Source organism: Anopheles aquasalis, chromosome 3 (assembly GCF_943734665.1).
Source record: "Anopheles aquasalis chromosome 3, idAnoAquaMG_Q_19, whole genome shotgun sequence".
NCBI classification, from domain to species: Eukaryota; Metazoa; Arthropoda; class Insecta; order Diptera; family Culicidae; genus Anopheles; species Anopheles aquasalis.
The window spans coordinates 37,214,064-37,232,515 of record NC_064878.1 but is presented as its reverse complement, the minus strand read 5'-3'; the positions used below and the strand labels follow the sequence as shown (position 1 = coordinate 37,232,515).

The following is an 18,452-nucleotide window of genomic DNA, read 5'->3' as shown; positions in this document are numbered from 1 at the left end:
AGGCGAGGCGAGGCCAACGGTAATGAGCCAACGTTATTTCCGCGTGAAGCTCACAAGTACTGCAGCCATCAGCAGCAGTGCGGGATCGCAGTAATGAAAATGAAAGAGAAACGAAAGTAAAATCGCTAAAGATGCACCTCAGGTAAGTTGCTGCAGGATGAAAACGTTTGTAGCAGCTCAAAAGAGGCCCAAGGCCAAGCCAGAGTGTCACCAAAATATGCCAATCCATGGCGGACATGCGAGGAATTGTGAAATGATCCGTCACAGTCAACCGCATATCGGAACGTAATCAGATTAACAACGGTGGTCGATACCGCCTCCGGTGGAAATTGGTTGCGCCAACGACAAACCAGCAGCAGAGAGCCAGTGGCCGCTACCGAATATAAAACTAATTTACATACCAACCATTGTGGCCAGTATGGATTGCCGTTTAGTACCGACAACACGAACCAAGTAGTAAATCAAACAAGAACTCTCTTCATAATGTGGCAGCTGAGTGGATTGTTGATTGGACTCCTGCTGCTGATGATCGACACCGCACAAAGCATTGGCAGCTATCTGCAGGACGTAGAGCTGGTCGCTCCGACACCGAACGTCAGGAGCTTCAACACCGTCTACTACTATCCGAGCTACGTCAAAGGGCAGGATCCGGTCGAGGAGTACAACCGTAGGCGATTGCACGTTGACACAGCTCGCTTTATGGAGGACGACGACGACGATGGAAGAAGCAGCCTGATGCCACCGCCGGAGGGCGCCACCAAGCGGCCACGATCGTCCCAGCGTTCCAAGCTGCGCAAACCACATCAACTCCAGCTGGCGGCTGGCAACCGAGCAGAGGAACACGATTACAATTACTGGAAGGTGCGCCAATCGTCCGGTTTACCGCGCTACATCAAGGACGACGTAGAGCTGTTCGATGTGGACGAACATAATCGGATCAAGCGTCGGCGAAAGGTGAAGCGGCGACCGGATCGTCGCCATGCCAGGATGATACCGGATCCGCCGGAAGTAACGGAAGCACCGAGACGCTACGAACAATCCGATCCACAGGTGTTTGCCTACGAACGTCCCAGCACCACCGAGGTTTCGATCGAGCGAGCCAACCAAGTACAACAGGCGGTGGCTCCGTGGGATAGCAAGTACTTCCAGTAAGTTTTGTATTTCGTTGAGTTGAGTTACAACAAAAAGTGATCATGATTTGGCGTCACGCGGCGTAGAGACACGTTTCAGCTGCAGAAATCCCCTCTGGAGCTGGAGTTTGGTCATCTGTTCGAGTCCAACGATGGCTGGGAGGAACGGTACGAACGGCAGGACCACCGGAACCATCGCCATCAGGGAAAAGTAAACGATTGTCCCTCTGCTGCTTTAAACTAATCGGCAGTTAATGTCTAACCGCTCCGGGCCTGATAACCTTCACTGAACACAATTTAGCGACACAATCACGGTTAACCGTCACCGATGGAGTAGTTCCTTGTAGATAATCTATCTCTTCTCTCCTTCTTTCTCTCCATCTTCTTTGTGCACCCTCTCTCTCTCTCTCTCTCTCTCTCTCTCTCTCTCTCTCTCTCTGTTCTTCCTGTCCCGTTCGGCCTCACAGATTCTTCGAACTGTTCGGTGATGGTTCTTATGCGGCCGGTGGACGGCGCGGTAACGATCAGCACTACGTAGAGCAGCTCGAGCGAGCTTCACAGGGTGCCGGGGTGTTTCAGAAAAAAGTAACTTCCACTCCCTTTCCGCCCTCGACGATCTCGATCTCTAACATCGTTTTCCTTTCCATCCCACCGGATCGCTCGCGGATCCATACTAGGTCAAATGGGCTGACAAGCATGGTGGCTTCGGTGAGCACTATTGGGACCTCAATCACGTCGGCCAGCAATCCGATGCCGATGGCCATACCAGCGATGGTTAGTGCTGCTCACCATCCAGCCGATATGATGCCCGGTGCCCTGGTGTGCCCTGGTGTGTCTGTGGGTGCAAATGTCAAGATCACCGACGCGCTGGCGATTTCTGCAAACTTTTCGCGATCTTCGATGGTGCCCTAGGTGCTGTTGCGGTTGCGAGAGATGGTGGTGATTAATGGCGAATAAATATATAGTAATAAGTATGATTTAGGGATCGCATCGGTTCGCCAAAAGGCGGTGCGAAGTGGTAGTTGCCCGATGATGTAATCAATTGCAGCGCGCGATCGAATATCTTTGGAGGGAGCACGGAGGCCGAACTCGTGTCACCCCATTTGCGTCTCGTCAAAGGCAAAGGTTAAACAAGTTCAAAAAACTTTGTGTTTTAGAAACATGACGAAAGATGCAGCATGTACTACTGTGCACCGAAAGGAAGGTAATTTTAATAGAATCAACCTATGCCAACGGATTTTCCAGCTTCTGAAACACGTAAAACTTGGCTTTAGGGATGGCCTTTAACTCCTTCTTCGCAGCAATTTGAATCTACTTTATCGCATCAAAACGGTGCCTCAGGAGTGGTCTTTTCTGCTTTTCCAATACCGAGAAGTCTCATGGTGCTAAATCAAGCGAATATAATGGTTGTGGAGCGATATCAGTGATTTTTTTGGAGAAAAAGTCACGGAGAACAAACGTTAGTCGCTGCTACTAACAGTACCAATCGATTTCTGTCACGCTTAAGGCCCAAAACATTGATGTTGATATCCCAATATCATCAGCAAGGTCTCTTGTTGTTAATCGACGGTTGACCTACACTAAATCTTTGCTTGTTTTTGGGCTTAAGCTTCGTCGATAGACCTTGATGATCGCTTAGGACGTGCTTTGTGTTTTCAAAACATCCCTGACTATCCTGCTAGTCTTTTTGCCACCTCTCCAAAGGTTTTCTACATCATTATTTACGTATCTACAAACCAAATTTTATGCAAATCTTCTGCTCAATAAATTTCAAAATGGCAAACACCTGGATTCGCTTTTAGTACCTCAAAAAATGATGCATATCTCATAAACTAATAAATACTTTGTCTTACATCTTGTAATGAATATCAATGACATAGTCCTAAAAATACAAAATAAAGAAATTCGTTCACGCAATTTGAATACCATTTTACCTTACTTTTTTGCCACAGTACACATACACATACAATACGATGCGTTTAAGAAGCTTAGTGGCATGTTGATAAATTGTCCAAAAAACGGTCGAGAAAGAAATGCGATCAGCTCCAAATAAGCAACAAGGAAAGGAGGCCCGAACAAAAAAACACAGGACCGACAGTGGATCACTCGTGCGGAAAAGGGCATAATTACACGAATTAAACGCATAACCGAAAAACATGCCGCCCCTCTACGTGGCCAGGTGATCCGTTACACCTTCGTGCATACACAATTATGTCACGGGTTTTGGGCTCGTAACGCAGCGCAGCTCGGGTATCATTAGTCGTTCATGTTGGCTCGATCGCTCGCGGTGGTTGGCAGAACATTATTGCGAACGCACACTGGAGCATCGTCGGGGGGAGCCCTAAACATGAGACATATCCATGCGATGAGGCGTATCGGAATGGCATGGAACGAACCTCGAAACCGTTCCGAACCTCCTAGCATGGCTCACGATCACGCGTGGTACAGTTTGTTTCTTCTTTTTTTTTGCGCACTTTATGATTATGTCATCGGTCCGAAGAAGAAGGGCCACCGTCACATCGGAGCAGAAGAAACTGAACCACGTGGCCACAAGCAGCGTGGCCAGTCGAAACGAGGAAAGGAACTCTCGCAAAACCGAATCCGAAATCCGAAGCTCCAGAGCCCGAAAACCGGTTGCCAGGCAACGTGTGCTGCGCCGAAAGGATCTGCACACTCGATCGGATCAGGTTTTGATGCTGCTTTTTTTGTGCTTTTCGACCGGCAGACCGTGCGACCCTAGCCGAGCGGGTCTCCGGTCCACTCGGACCGGTCATACCACCCACCGAACCCAACCCAAACTCCGTGGGACCCTATTGCACCGGGGCACCGTAGTTTGGCCCAGATTTGTTGCCTCCCTCCCCGGCGAGAGGATTGAGTTTGCGATCTCACCATCGCCGGCTGGTAGTCGGTTGCTCGTGAGAAGAAACCACAAAACACGATCGCGTCTAGACGGAACATTCTGTCGAAAGCGATGTTCTAGCGATCGACAGACAGACACGCACGCACGTGGAACAATGGTAGCGGCCGTGTGCAGACACGTGAGCAGCATTGGCCAATGACCACTCTGGGCCCCTTGGTGGATACCATTTCGGGAGGCTGCCGGCTGAGTGCAATATCTGGCACTCGGTGATAATTAAGACAAAATCTGCGAAACGCCACACGATCAATGCAGGTCAGGTTCCATTTCGTCTCTAATTACCACCGATTGCACACATACAAACACACCGACGATGGTGATTGCAGACCGAGTTGGATTGACGGAGAGTGCTGCGTTGCTACTGGTACTACTTTGGCTCGGGAGTTTACCGAGCAGACCACAAGTGGACCACAAAAGTGTCACATGTTGTGGCAGCTCGGGACATTGCTTCACACTTGGAGTACATGCGGTGTATCGATCGGCATGTTGGACCTACCGCAACATTCAGTGAGACTTCGGTCAGTTCTATTTGCTTTTTGAAATGAGCCTCTGTTAATCGTGATCGCGAAGATGAATTCGATTCCAAAATGTTGTGGTGGCCCCGGAAAGTAACAAGCCTCTCTTTTTTTTTTGCAATCACCCTCCAGGCGCTACCGTGCAACATACATTGCATTGGCGATTGCGTGGTAAGCGTGTTCACGATCGTGTTGCTGATCGCACGATGGATCGCCCCGATCGATTGCGCGAAATCATCATAACCACGATGAGCATTTCGTGGCGACCACAATTCATCGATTGCGGCTCCCTCCCTGGAGTGTAGTTGAAGTGTGCGTGCAGACTGGGATGGGTGCCGAAATGGTAAGACAATCACCACCCCTTACCACCCACCCAACTCGAATTGGTTGAACGACGTCAACAACAACAACAACAAAAACGTTCGCTCTCATCATCATCATCTTCATCGTCAGCTCTGGAGCATCCGATGGACGGACCTCTAGAGATGCAGATTGGTCAACCCAAGCCCCAAGCATCTCGTGGCATCTCGGCCATCGGTTCGTACTCCCCCGCAAAAACTGGGTCACACGGCCCAGGCCTTTGGCGAGATCGAAATCCGGGTCGATCGAATCGAAAATCCGTGTAACAACATAATTAGCGGTGGCCACCAAAAACACGAAAAAGAAAACATTCCCAGCCCAAACGCGATCTGGCGATCGTCAAGAGCACTTCGTCCGGTCCGGCCGGTAAAGGGCACCGCGGTCCGCGAACTTGAAGCCTCCAGGCCAACAGATCAATCTCCCGTGGTCGCGGCACTACGGAATTGGCAAATCCGCAATCCACACGAGACGTTTCAAGCCTCTGACTCTCTGACTGTCTCTCTCTCTCTCTCTCTCTCTCTCTCTCTCTCTCTCTCTCTCTTCACACTGGCGAGTGTGTCTCTGCAAGTGCGCCAGATTATGTAAAAATGGTTTAAGCCTAGGGTACGTCCGAACGAGGTCAGAGAGAAAGACACGAACGGTGCTAGTTACCCGTTAGCGGTGTGTCCTTGAATCGAAAGCTCCAGCTGCTGGTTCAGACGGTCCTGTGGGACCAGAACCAGCCTTTTTGATTACGTAGTTCCCCCGTTTACCCCCCTTTTTTTTGCTTTGAACCAAAGCGTCATTTCGCTTCTGTGCGATCTGCGACGACGGCGCTGGCGGCCTATAATTTGATCACCTCACTGTCTCTATCTCTCTTGATCTCATGGACACGGACACACTCCTGTAAGTCAACGCACAGCAAACAGATCGTAAACTGTCCAGGGTGGAGCATAGAGAGGCGACAATGAATCATCGCATCCCTCTAGAACTTCACGATGATCGATTTATGAGGTCCAGCGCGACTAATCCTAGCGCCCGGCAACAGACCACACGCCTTCAAGACCCTTCTTTTATGCAATCAAACCAGTTCTAGCGGGTGGTAAACCCCCGGGGCGGAGAGCTGGTGTGCACGCACTTACCACCAACGAGAGGGGTCTCATGGAGCCATCTGGAGCACCTTTCTCTCTCGCGCGAAAAAAAAATCGAAACACTTACCACTAGACATGGGGCGCTCCCACGTGCGTCTGAATGCCATATAGGCCCACCAGCTGGGGTGCCCGCGAGCCTAAAGCGATCGACGACGTGAACTTCTGGCGAATGCTTATCGCTGGAACACGGCGTGGCCGGCCATCGGCCCCAGTATCACTCGCTGCGCGTCGCGTCGCGCCACGTCGATCGCTCAAAGGCTTAGATTCGAAAGGCTGGCTGGTTGGCTCCGGTTAGTCCGGTTGCCACCGTTTTAGAAGCAGAACAGCGACCAAAAAGGTGAACGCGGTTTGCGCGTTTGACGAGAAGAGACTATCGGGGGTGTCTGTGTGCCATTCTCTAGTCGCGCGACCTTCACTCACTGGCGATCTGATAAAGTCTGCGAGACATAGACCACACCCGCCAGCGTGATCGATCAGCGATATCTGGAGGAGGTAGAATACATCTGGGCGATCAGTTGTGGTAGTTCTTTTGCGTGGATACGTTTGCTCCTGACCTGAGTCGTGACCTAGGGCCTATAGGGAGCCTGTGTACCCACTGGCACTTTACACCTCGCCTAAAACGTACATCATTCCCGGTCCGATCGTTTGTGAAGGGCCACCGATGGTGATGCCGATGAGCCACCGCCATCCAGCTAATCCCCACCGCGTCCTGATGCCGGGTTCCAGGGGGTATATCGACTTCATTCGGTTCGGGCTCGATCTCGTTCGCCGGCGGGCCTCCCTCTCTCCCTCTCTCTCTCTCTGTCTTTACTCGGCAACTCGGCGGCGGCGGTGGGGTCTACAATGGCGCACGGTGGCGGCGGTGGCATATATAAACCGTAGCACTCGGTTCAGCTCAGCAGCAAACTGTGCAGTGCCGTCGTCGTTGATCGTCGAAGGTGCAGATCGAGGTAGGAGTGTTCCGACGACTCTTGTTGGTTGTGTACCGGGTGTCGGTGTACGTGCTGTGTGTCTTGTGAGTGGTTCATCTGGTGCGTGAAAGCGAACTGTCAAACGGAAGCCCGAAAATGCGTGCCTTTGTAGTAGCGTCGATACTTTGCGTTGGATTTGTGTCCGCGTACCCACAGCAGGCCGTTGATCCGGCGTATCTGCGGCAGTACTACCAGCAGATCGCTCAAGCGGCCGGTGCCCAGGGACGTGCCGATTCTACCCCCATCCATGAGCCGGGTGCACAGGAGCAGCAGCACATTCCGCAGTATCTGCCCCAGCAGGGCCAACAGATCCGTCCACAGTACCAGCAGGCACAGCAGCAGGCTCGTCAGTACCAGCCCCAGTACCAGCCACAGCAGGTAACCGAATGGACGGACCATCATCTGCTTCCTCCTTCCTTCTCCTTCTTTGTGCGCCATTATTGTCACTCTGTCAGCGTCATGACGATCGGCGACTTAATGATCCCTTCGCAATCGAGGAAACGAGGAACACTTTCTAACACTTACCACCCGGTTCGGGCCACTACCACCACCAGATCCAGTACGTGCAGGAGCAGCAGTACCAGCAGCCGCAGCAGCCTCAGCCCCAGCCGCAGCTGAAAGTGTCCAAGCCACGACCGCAGTACCTGCAGGGAGGCCAGAAGCAGCTGGCCGAGGAAGACCCCGAGGACTATGACGTAAGTTTGCCGGTGGCGAGTGTAAGCGAAAGTCAATTAATTCGGTCATCGACTCGCGATTCCGCATTTCCGTGTGCTGTGTGCGTGGACGTTGAACTTCAAAACGATGGCGGTTGGGCCGTGGCCAAACCTGTTTGATGCAATCCTTCTAATTAGGTTGCATCTCTCCATTCATCCATTGATCGTGGCAGGTCTTTCCGGATTTCTCAACGCAACGGAGACCCAGACCCAGACCTACAGATGGCGAGATGGAAAGTGGTTTGGCACGTTTTCACGTTGCCTCTCTCCATTTCCGGCACGACCGGCCGCATTGAATTGGATCGCTTGCACCGCATCGCAATGAAGTGCAACGAGCCATTGCCCCTCAGCTTCGCTTAGCTTGTGGCATTAGATCATCGATCTCCGCTATTCGCTATTCCGAGCACCATCATTCGGTGCTGATGGGGTTTTCGATTCCAATTTTCAAGACTGGGGAACACTGGAAACGAGGGTAATCGATTCACTCTCTTCGCTTACCATGACATAACCCGAATGCAACCCACCAGTCCCCGTCATTCATCATCCGTGTGCGGAACTCACGGAGGTCAATCCGTGCGTCCAACACAACCTCCGGCACACGGTGACACAGTGTGTCAAGTTTGTTGCATAAGTCGGGAATGGTGGTGCCTGAACTGCATCTTGGTACGCCACAGGTCACCACAGCGAAAGTGTGCCCTCGATCTGAGCCACTTTTTTCGATCGCGTTGGAGTCACTTATGACATAACCAACTGTGGGCTACACGTGAAATGCATGTGGCCATTCACTTCTTTGTACACTTTTCGCTTTCATTGCCCTTTGGAAAATGTCTTGGTACAGGTGAACAGGAGCATTAATAGATTGTTTCAATGACGATCGATGATTACTAGCCCCACAAAGGTTCTAACGAATTGTCGCTCTTTCCCCCGCATTCTAGCCCAATCCTTCGTACCAGTTCGGATTCGACGTGAAGGATGATGAGTTCACCAACTACCAGAACCGCAAGGAGACGCGCGACGGAAACGTGATCAAGGGCAGCTACTCGGTCGTCGACTCCGATGGCTTCATCCGTACCGTCACCTACACGGCCGACCCGAAGGAGGGCTTTAAGGCCGAGGTCAGCCGCCAGCCGACCGACATCGTAGTCAAGATCCCGACGCCGGCCCCTCAGTCGAGCCAGCACGAGCGCTTCGCGCAACCTAGTCAGTCCCAGCAGAACGGTGGCTACCGTCTTCAGCAGCAGCCCCAGCAGCAGCAGCAGCAGAGACCGAGACCCCAAGAGTACTCTCAGTATCAGTAAATTAGGAAGCAGAGAGCGAGAGAGTGCGTGAGAAAGCGAGAGGGAGACTAGAAACAGGTGTCATAGAGGCAGGCAGAGCACTACCTCGCCGCTCTGCTGCCGTCCGTCACCTGAATTCGTTAGCTACCAATTCCAAGTGCCCTCATCATAAGAAGTGTGAGTTGGGTTTGGTCCAAAAACCCACGATGAAGGCGAGGTGGAGGAGCAAAACAAGGGCCGGCTCCTCTCTCATGTGTCGAAATGTGTCCTCAAGTGTGTCACAAACTAGAACGCATGATGTGGCCACCGTATCATCTCTATCCCCCGCCCCAAATATCTCATCTTACCGGCCTTTTGGGGATCGTCACCTAGAGATGCTTTCCTATCGTAAAGTCATGATATTTAAATGAAAATACACGAAAAACTGTATCACCTAAAACGATTCTGCTGTGTTTCTTTCTTCGATTGTGTGCCTTTTTGGTGGTGCTTGAGATGGGATTCCGTGTTTTCCGAAAGCTGAAATGCGTTCCCTGTTGAGCATTCGGACAAATAGTTCATCAACAATTCTTGATTTTACCCGAATACACCGCATCCAATTTATTCTCATACAAGTTCAATCAGCTATATTTTCAATTAGGTGGGATTTTTTATTGCGTTTTTTATTAGGAATCTTGTAGATGCCAATTATAAAATACTAAGTAAGTAAGTAAGCATGTGCAGTTTTTTTTAAAGAAGAAAAGGAAGAGTTTTTTTTTCGCAAATCTTCAATTTCTTTCAGTTGCTCTTTTGTTGTTGATCGATTTATTTCTCGTAGAACTATTCAAAACAATGAGTGTTCATCGTTATTATCAAATATGATCCCGAATTACTTCACCACCAACTTTTTTAAAATCCTTCAATCGCACTGAATCAAAAAAGACAATTCATGTTTGTTTAGTTTCAATAAATGTATTACCAAATTAAAAAAATCCAGTTCTTTAAGATCTGGTGCTTCGGAAGACCATTTATTCTTCGCTACAAATTTGATTAAATTGTGCATATACCAGTTTTGATTCAAATTCGCTCCTCTAAGAGCACTCCATCTTGCATCAACACATAATTGTCGTCCATGTATAATCTTTTCAACTTATATTTCACCACTTTCTTTAAAACATCTGTTTTATAACACATTGATTTATTTTTTTACGCCTTTTTCAATTAAAATTAGATGGTACTTGCCTTGCTTGCAAATATTCGCTCAAACCATCACTCTGGCCGCATTTTAAAAAGCTAAGGATGTTCCTTTGGCTATCTGTTACATTCTTGACCGCAATTTATCGTTTTGAACATTTCAACTTTGGTCTAATACAAATAGCTTTTCATCAGAGAACACAAGTCACGTCCAGCGTAACGCGATAGAAGAAGAGTTTTCCTTTCCAATCTTTGTTGTTGTCTAGCTTTCGAATCTCCGTGAACTTTCATTTTTTTAAAAGCATTACATTCATAAGTCCTGTTTCAAAAAGTTATACGCAGTTAATATCGAAACTTTCAAATCGTAAGTTGCGGATTATGTCACTTCATCACTTTTTTAGTACTATCCGAATGCTTTCGCCCTGATCTTTTTCTATAATTTAACGAGGAAAACGCTCGGTATCTTCTAATGGTAAAATATACGAAATCACGGAATGATTCCAATATACTTCAAACTCTTTAGAAAATAGCGCTTGGACGCTCTCTATCCAACATTTTTTTCCAACATTATTTTTTTATAACACAAGCACGTAATATTGAATAAACACTACAATTTGGCAGGAATATTTTCATACTTGAGCTAGGTGACATACTAAAATCGTCCAGCCGAAAAATGTGTATGAGAACATATTGGACACGTTGTAAATCATGCTCGTGAAATGTGCGCCGGTTGCCGGCACCATAACCTCCGACTCCGTCCTTCCATTCCAACGCGCTCGGTGACCCGGAATCAAAACCACCAAACCACCGCCGATCACCAAGCAGCCACGAAACGAAAAACTTGACGGAAAAACCGTGTCCAAATAAATGGACTTTATTTACTGACCGGCGACGGCGGCGAGCTCGTTCCAATCCGTTCCGATCCGGGTTCAGGCTTCGAGCTCAGACGATATATCGTTTACTAACGTGCTAACGTACGGCTGACGCATCACAGGCCCCCATCCATCCGTTTGCGCAACCACGGCTGCGCAGAATCACGCGTTTTCCCTCCCATTGAGAAAACTCTACTGACCGCAACCGATCTTCACCGGTCCCCGATCCACTGCTTCCTTCCCCATCGATTCTGCGGTGTGTCGTGGGCGTCGAAAGAACAATCATACGGTTGCGGCCGTGTTCGTTGTCACAGTTCGTCTGCGTTTTCCGCACGTGCCCTCCCAAGGACTGGCCCGGTGGAAACGCGCTGCGGTGTAGATCGTGAGGATCGAAGCAGTCCGACAGGAACGCTCGATGGTGAACGACGGCATCTGGCATCTGGTAGGCAAGGGACACAAGGGATCGACATCGAGTGTGACACGGTGCAGAACACCTGCGTGGATTGTGGAGCATCCGGAAGCATCCTCAAGGTCAAGTTTGACAGATCGTGGTGTGGTGATCTAGTTACTGTGTTTGGCTTGGCGTGGATTTGATCGGAGTAGGCGGAGGGCACGTGGATAGAACGCACCTGGTGCTAGTGACGGCCGTTGCGATGGATTGCGATCGCCAGAACTACGAACGGCCCCCATTCTGGAGGGTACCACAGATGAAAACCTTTGAGCTGCCGTACGGTAAGCGTCGAGTTCACTTCAGCGAAAAGGTGAGTGTAATTTGCAGAGTAACATCGATAATCATCCGGCCGCCAGAGTCGCTGATGTTGTTGTCAACAGGACGGGAGGAGAGCAACAAAACCTCAACCATTGCGATCAACGATTGTCTTAAAATAAGTCGAAAATCATCATCATGCACACGAGCATTACACCAGGGCATAATAGGTTTGTGGGCCCATTGTGCCTACCCTTGAATTATTGTCAAAAAAGTGAACACACTGTCGGTTGCCGGCCACTTTTAATGTGCCAGCTATTTTTAAGACCGGGCTCGCCGGCGATCTCGGCCACTCTCGGCCATGGCGGCACATTGTTGTCCGATTCGCAGGTCGGTGTAGTGGCCGCGCGGTTGCCCATGGAACACCTGTAAACAGACGCTTCAATCATCATCGTCCGTAAATCATGCTCCACTTGTCACCATCATAGTTATCACGCCTGCTGCCCGGCGCCCGGCGGTGCTGACGTTGTCGGTGAATTTGTCGTTAACCCCTTTTTTACATAATCGAACGGTTTACGTAACTTTTGCGCTCGTCAGCAGCATCACGTCAAACACGGAGCGTGGTACGAAACGTTCGTTCTTGTAACTCGGCCTCGGTTTTCCGGTCAAACCATCTGTTCCTGGTCGCGGTGGGTGGATCGGAGAAAATCGAACTTGTCGGTGCGATTTCGATTCAAAGCGATCGATAGGTTGGAAGGTGGCCAACATGGTTCGGTGGGGGGAATAGTTTTGAAATGAGTTGAACACATCGTCGCGTTTCGAACGCATGTGATAGGGGAATTCGGTGTGAAGGTTGATGGAATCCAAACTATTGTTTGCCAGAAAACCGTCGCTCAAAACCAAGCCAGTTTTTACTCAATATCTTCAATTACGGTATCGTTACTTTTTTATACTCAAAAGACTTTGGTTTTGGCTGCTCTTCATCTGGTTTTTTAAAGAAAAGGTTAATGAAAAACTAATAAACCCACAGCGAGGCAACAAGGAGGAGTGAGGGATGGGCTCAAACGCTCTTGGAGGGACATGTTGGCTTGCAGATAGCATCGTATCTAGGAAAGACGAGGGGGAGGGGGAGTCGTAAAAAGCTTGAAGGGTCTTCGCCGCGGAAGTCAAGAGAGCAATCTGAAGGACAAGCGAGCAAATAATAGTTTGTATCCCTTAGGCAGATGAAGAGATTCCTTTTCCAAAGTCCCAGGGGACCTTACTGAAAGATATTGCAGCACATTTTTTAGATGAAAGGGCTATCTTCTCATTGGTCAAGTGAGCTAGTCAACAGAAATTAATTGCATTGCCAGTACATTTTTGAACATGTTTTCCTAATTTTACTTCATTTTCGATATCGTGTAACGCTTATTTTAATATTGCGCCTAGAATTATGCAATTTGCACCTACATATATTCAGGCGTAATATGTGTTATGCGTTATGCGTTATGCGTTAAAGTGCCAGCCACAAATTACAGCCACTCTATCTTAGTTATAAAACGGAAACTCCGTTTCATACAATGATTTTTTATTTTTTTATACAATGTTCTAATGCAATAGTTTTCATTTCATTCATTCATTTCAAATTGTTTGCTTTAGTTTTTTTAATTACGACTGCCAGTCGCATTTTAAAACTATTGCCTACCACACGGACGTCTTGGCTCGGCATTTCGTCACGACATTTTGTGCTGAATCCTATTAGAAACAAAAATCCTTTTCTCCGTATAGTTTCTCTGCACAAGGAATCAACTGACCCTTTGGAACCTTTGAGAAAGAACACCAAATAATTATATTTGTTAATTTTAATCCCAATAATTTGTGTTTTAAATCATTCATGGGGACTGTAACGCCAAAATATTCACTTTAATTCACAGTTTACACGAACATAGCAACGACAATGGTAGCAGGTTGATCAATTTCGCAGATGCGCAGATTTCGGAAGTACATAATTTTCGCGACGAGATATCCACAAATCCACGTGGGTATCTCCAAATGGAGCCACTTCCAATGAGATAGATCACGTTAAACGTAAGGAGCAAAAAAAGGATCGAACAAAGGGCAAGCAAAGGACAGTACGGAAGGATCAGAAAAGGATTGCCGAAGGGGTCTTGAAGATGGAACCCTTCCTTTTCGTTACGTCCCCTCTCATCTCACAAAGGATAATTCAGACGCGTGCCACCAAAATTGCTTGCGATGCATCACCACCATCCCTGAAACCCCTATTTGAATCGTTGTAGCAATAATAACCTCTCTGGAATGCATTTTCCTACGAAATACTCCCAAACCAACTGGTTCGGTTTTGGACTAGTTTGCTTAGAACCTGTTTCTTGGAGCCAACAGTTCCCACGATTCCACCCTTTCGAAAGACCTGCCGATTGTAGGTCCCATCACTGAAGAAGACTCTCGAAGTTTACTCTTGCACAATTACTCAGGTAAAGGCATATTTCTTGTAGAATTGTGACGAAAGTGTCCCAAAAATCTTCCCAAAACTGAAAGCCTTTCGTCCGTCCCGGGCCTAGGTCAGTCAGGATTGACCTAGCCCATAAGCTGCCCGAAACCGGAATTCCAGAACTCAGGTTTTTGGGGCGCCGGTTTCTTGAGAATGGTCCATGCGCGTTTTTCCCACTGACGGTTGTTTAAAACTTTCGCTCGAAGAAGTAATTTTTAAAATAGTCGCTCCAATGTCGCTAATTCGCGTTCCAAATAGCTGCCTCGCATGCCACAATATTTGTCAATCCTTAGCCGAAACAGTCGGAAAACGGCCTCATCAATGCACACGGAATGATGTCTTTCAATCATCCAAATCGATCGTAAACCTCATTTAAATGCGAAACGTTCGAATCCCATCCGGTCATCTGTTCACAGATCCACCCCCAGTTACCAGATGAGTCTCCGTCCGTCAGTGTGTTGGCTACATCGATATCCACTTGAACTGACCTATATTTAGGAAAACCGCACACAAAACAGACTCATTCTCTCTCCTATTCCACCGTCTGGCCGGGAATTGTTTTTCTTCCGGACTACCAGACGCAGCGAAACGTCTTCAAACGTTCACCCTATCGATGGTGAACCTGGCTGCCGCCCTGGCATATTGCATCAATTCTGTGACCAGACCTGTGGATGCAACAACACGTTCGCCATAGGGAATGGTCTTCAACCATCGAACGACTCGACTCAAAACACAAGATGACTGCAAAACCGATGAGGCCGATGAGTAATGTTGAGTTTGATTTTGTAGAGCATTTTCAATGCAAACAGCCATCAAGTGCCACCAAACTCCGGATCGGAAGGTTTTGCTGCCAAGTGATGAAGGCCGTTGGCGGAGGTGTTGCAAGGGCTCATGAGTATTGATCCTTGAACGGACAAACCGAAAGCGAAACCCAGCTTCAGCTGCTTCCTTACGCCAACGAGAGACGGAGATCGATAGACGATGAACGGTGAACGATGAAGCGATCCAATAATTGATGCAATCGGATGCAGCGATGGATGGATGATTATAATTGAAAACGGCGATGATCTCATCCAAGGCAATTTAAGTCCATCAAATATGATTTGCTTTTGATTATTAAACCGATACAACAACTAATCGAGTGACAAACTTTGATATAAATCAACACAATTCAGATACTGTCTTATTGAGTAGCTTTTCACACTCTTTCTTCTATGAATTCGGAAGGTTTTTGTGGGAAAAAGTGGAGCTGGAATTACCGCGGCTGCTGGCACCAGGCTTGCCCTCCACTTGATCCTTGCTGAAGGATTTATGCTCAACTCATTCCAATTATAAAACATCATTAAAGAGTTTTATATTGTTATTTCTCGTCACTACCTCCCCGTGCCGGGATTGGGTAATTTACGCGCCTGCTGCCTTCCTTGGATGTGGTAGCCATTTCTCAGGTTCCCTCTCCGTAATATTCATCGCAAGCGTACGCAAACATGAAATTTTCAATCTTTAAAAAATCAATCACAAAAGCTTCTATATCATGTGTAAACTTAAAGCTACTGTTATTTTTATAGCCGTGAGGCCCTACGACAAGATTACTAATCGTACAGTAAGACAGTTGTTAAAAGTAACTTAAAATCGGTTTGCGAAATTTGAATAGCTGTCGGTCTATTCTATGGTTTAATTTTCCTGAGTAAGTGATGTAGTTAATAATACAGAAATGCCGAGATATGGAACGAAAACAATCCACATACTAGTGGCAATTTATCATTGAATTTATGAAATTTATCTATTGATTGATCTGTTTTACTCACTGATAGCTCCATTGGTTCTTATTTCTTGTAAATCAAAGAGGAAGTAGCTAGTAAACTAGAGGACAACTACTAATCGCAACACAAGCTAAATTTAATGGAAAAAATACGGTTTCTTTACCCATTTATAGTATTTACAAACAATATATCTGTCTTATATTATCATTTAACGTTATCGCGAATCTTATATCAGTGAATGCTTTCAACTCAAAGCAGTTTTCCACCGCGGAGCGTGATTGAAATTCTTCAAATTGAGTCTAAGGCCTCACTCCATCCAACCGCTGCTACGGCAGAGCACATAAGTTCCACATACGCCTTCAGGAAAACTTTCTACGACACTTCCATCCTGCCATTACAACGCCGCTCGGCATTCGCCCTCCTCCACCCTTACCAAAAAGAGATTCGCGGAACGCATAGCCGAAGCCACGCGTTCCAACTCGGCCCGATGGTTATATGTGTGTGTCCCCTATATGTGGCCAGGACACGCGAAACGAGTCCTTGCGGTGGTGGTGGCAGCAGCGGACCGGCGCGCATGAAAGGAAAATTCATTTTCCAGCGTTGCGTAAGCGTTTCCAGGGGAAGCCATCGTTCGCGCGATAGCGTCGCGACAAAAGATGGCTGCTGCTGCTGCTGTGGGTGGCAGTTTGCAGTGTACGTGGGTTGATGGTAGGTGGAGCAAAACAAAATGGTTTCTATCACAGCGAATGCTGGCGCCGATAACGAGAACTTAGTGAGCTGTACAAACCATTCCGCGAAAGTAACTGAAAACATTATTGTGAAATGTGTATTTGTATAATACATTGCATTTATTACTTGATTGCATTTATTGGTGGAAAATTATGAATTCTTGTATCAAGTTTTTGAAACCAGTTTATATTTGTCCATTCTTTTGCGACATCTAAAAGCATCACAATTTTTGTGCCTGTTTTATGCAGTTTTTCTCGACATTCTCTCATGCCTTTTTTATAACGCTACAATAAGATTCGAGGAAAATCAACAAGAATCCACAATCCCAGGGTTATTTCGGTCCGCAACAATACCGACGGCACGGCGTCATAGACCACACCACCACAATCTGATGTTTTCGATGCCAATGCTTTACGCTGCAGTGCGTCTCCATGTTCGAAGACGTTCGTCTGAACCGGCAAACAATTTTGAGCACATTTGGGACGACAATTATGAATTTCCTCATCACCACAAGTCTCGTCTCGGGGATCGACTTTCACATTGATTGCGATATCCCCGTCGACGGAATGCTCCCCATCCCGACGACGGGATTAAGGCCTAATCGGCCTTGGTTCCGTCCGTCGGAGCTGATCGCAGATTAAGTGTGTGACGAAATATTTTTAGAAACCATCACCCACTACCGCAACAGGTGTCCATAGCCGGGAGGGGGAGCTTGTGGTTTGGAATGTCCCATCGGCATGTGCAGCGGTTCTGGTGCACCAGAACGCTACTCAGATCGGATAAAATGTCGTCCACAGGGTCCGCGATTGGGGTGCTAAAGAAGCGTCGTTATAATGGTCCCCATTCGAGCGGCAATCTCAGCTGTTTCTGGTTTCAGAAAGCAAATGTTTATCACTTTCCTCAAGTGGTTTATGACCAATGAAGACGCTCTGTGTGGCTAAGAAATGATTTAGTTTTCTATAATTGCGACACCTCGCTACTGAACATTGCTCATCCGGCTATAACCGAAGAAAAACATCGATACAAAGTACCAACTGACGATGGTGCATCATTTCCCGATGCAAACACAACAATCTCAACGATCACGACACAATATATGAGTGAATAAGAAAAGTGCATCATCGCCCCACATCCAAGTGGAACCTAAATAAACTACCGCCTCGTATTCGCTACGATAGACCACCGCGCTCAGCTACAGCTGCAACTGCCATGCACACGTCTGCAAACACCTCGAAAACCATCGACATCTTGCGGTGATTCATGTGTTGGGTTTACGCAACGTAAACACACTCGCCTCTCGGTGCTGTTACCGGCTGTTTACTGGCCAGTTTGTGTAGTATTCGAGGAGATGAGTCGTCCACTCACACAATGGCAGACCGTAGCGAGCGCAACGAATCGGTGACACACGGATCACGGACCACCGAAACATACCAGGCATCGACTAGTGCACCGAGGAGGAAAACACAGCATTTTCCAAACACATGCAACCCGTTGTCGAGGCAGCTCACTGTTAAACGGCGGCGCAACGGCGGCTCTGCTGATCGTTACTGAGCGATCGGACTGCGCATCGGACGATCGTGAAGTGAATCAAGCGCACACTAAGCGCACCACCGAAATGCCAGCTCGAAGTCACAGTGCGGGAAAATTAGTACATCAGAAACTTGAAGAATGGGAGAGAGAGAGAGAGAGAGAGAGAGAGAGAGAGAGAGAGCAA

General features: G+C 47.9%; 3 protein-coding genes across 3 annotated transcripts in view; all 3 read left to right on the top strand.

The window, feature by feature from the left end:
• Positions 1 to 483: 483 nt before the first annotated feature.
• Positions 484 to 1,909, top strand: LOC126576623 (uncharacterized). The gene is made up of 3 exons (XM_050237929.1): positions 484 to 1,148; positions 1,598 to 1,715; positions 1,808 to 1,909. The coding sequence occupies exons 1-3, from the start codon at positions 484 to 486 to the stop codon at positions 1,907 to 1,909; spliced, it is 885 nt and encodes a 294-aa protein (XP_050093886.1).
• Positions 1,910 to 6,970: 5,061 nt separating this feature from the next.
• Positions 6,971 to 9,442, top strand: LOC126574193 (uncharacterized). Its single transcript, XM_050234240.1, has 3 exons — positions 6,971 to 7,401; positions 7,578 to 7,718; positions 8,672 to 9,442. The coding sequence occupies exons 1-3, from the start codon at positions 7,120 to 7,122 to the stop codon at positions 9,032 to 9,034; spliced, it is 786 nt and encodes a 261-aa protein (XP_050090197.1). The 5' UTR covers positions 6,971 to 7,119; the 3' UTR covers positions 9,035 to 9,442.
• Positions 9,443 to 11,464: 2,022 nt separating this feature from the next.
• Positions 11,465 to 18,452, top strand: part of LOC126574190 (PDZ and LIM domain protein 3) — a 28,873-nt gene continuing 21,885 nt past the window's right edge. Inside the window, exon 1 of the mRNA XM_050234231.1 lies at positions 11,465 to 11,816. Within this exon, the coding sequence (XP_050090188.1) occupies positions 11,709 to 11,816 (108 nt within the window). The 5' untranslated portion in view covers positions 11,465 to 11,708. The remainder of the gene's footprint in view (positions 11,817 to 18,452) is intronic.

Coding starts and splice junctions, on each gene's coding strand:
- LOC126574193 (XM_050234240.1), top strand. CDS start 7,120: ATGCGTGCCTTTGTAGTAGCGTCGATACTTTGCGTTGGATTTGTGTCC. Junction 7,402..7,577: donor CCCAGTACCAGCCACAGCAG/GTAACCGAATGG, acceptor TACCACCACCAG/ATCCAGTACGTGCAGGAGCA. Junction 7,719..8,671: donor AAGACCCCGAGGACTATGAC/GTAAGTTTGCCG, acceptor CCCGCATTCTAG/CCCAATCCTTCGTACCAGTT.
- LOC126576623 (XM_050237929.1), top strand. CDS start 484: ATGTGGCAGCTGAGTGGATTGTTGATTGGACTCCTGCTGCTGATGATC. Junction 1,149..1,597: donor TGGGATAGCAAGTACTTCCA/GTAAGTTTTGTA, acceptor TCGGCCTCACAG/ATTCTTCGAACTGTTCGGTG. Junction 1,716..1,807: donor CCGGGGTGTTTCAGAAAAAA/GTAACTTCCACT, acceptor GATCCATACTAG/GTCAAATGGGCTGACAAGCA.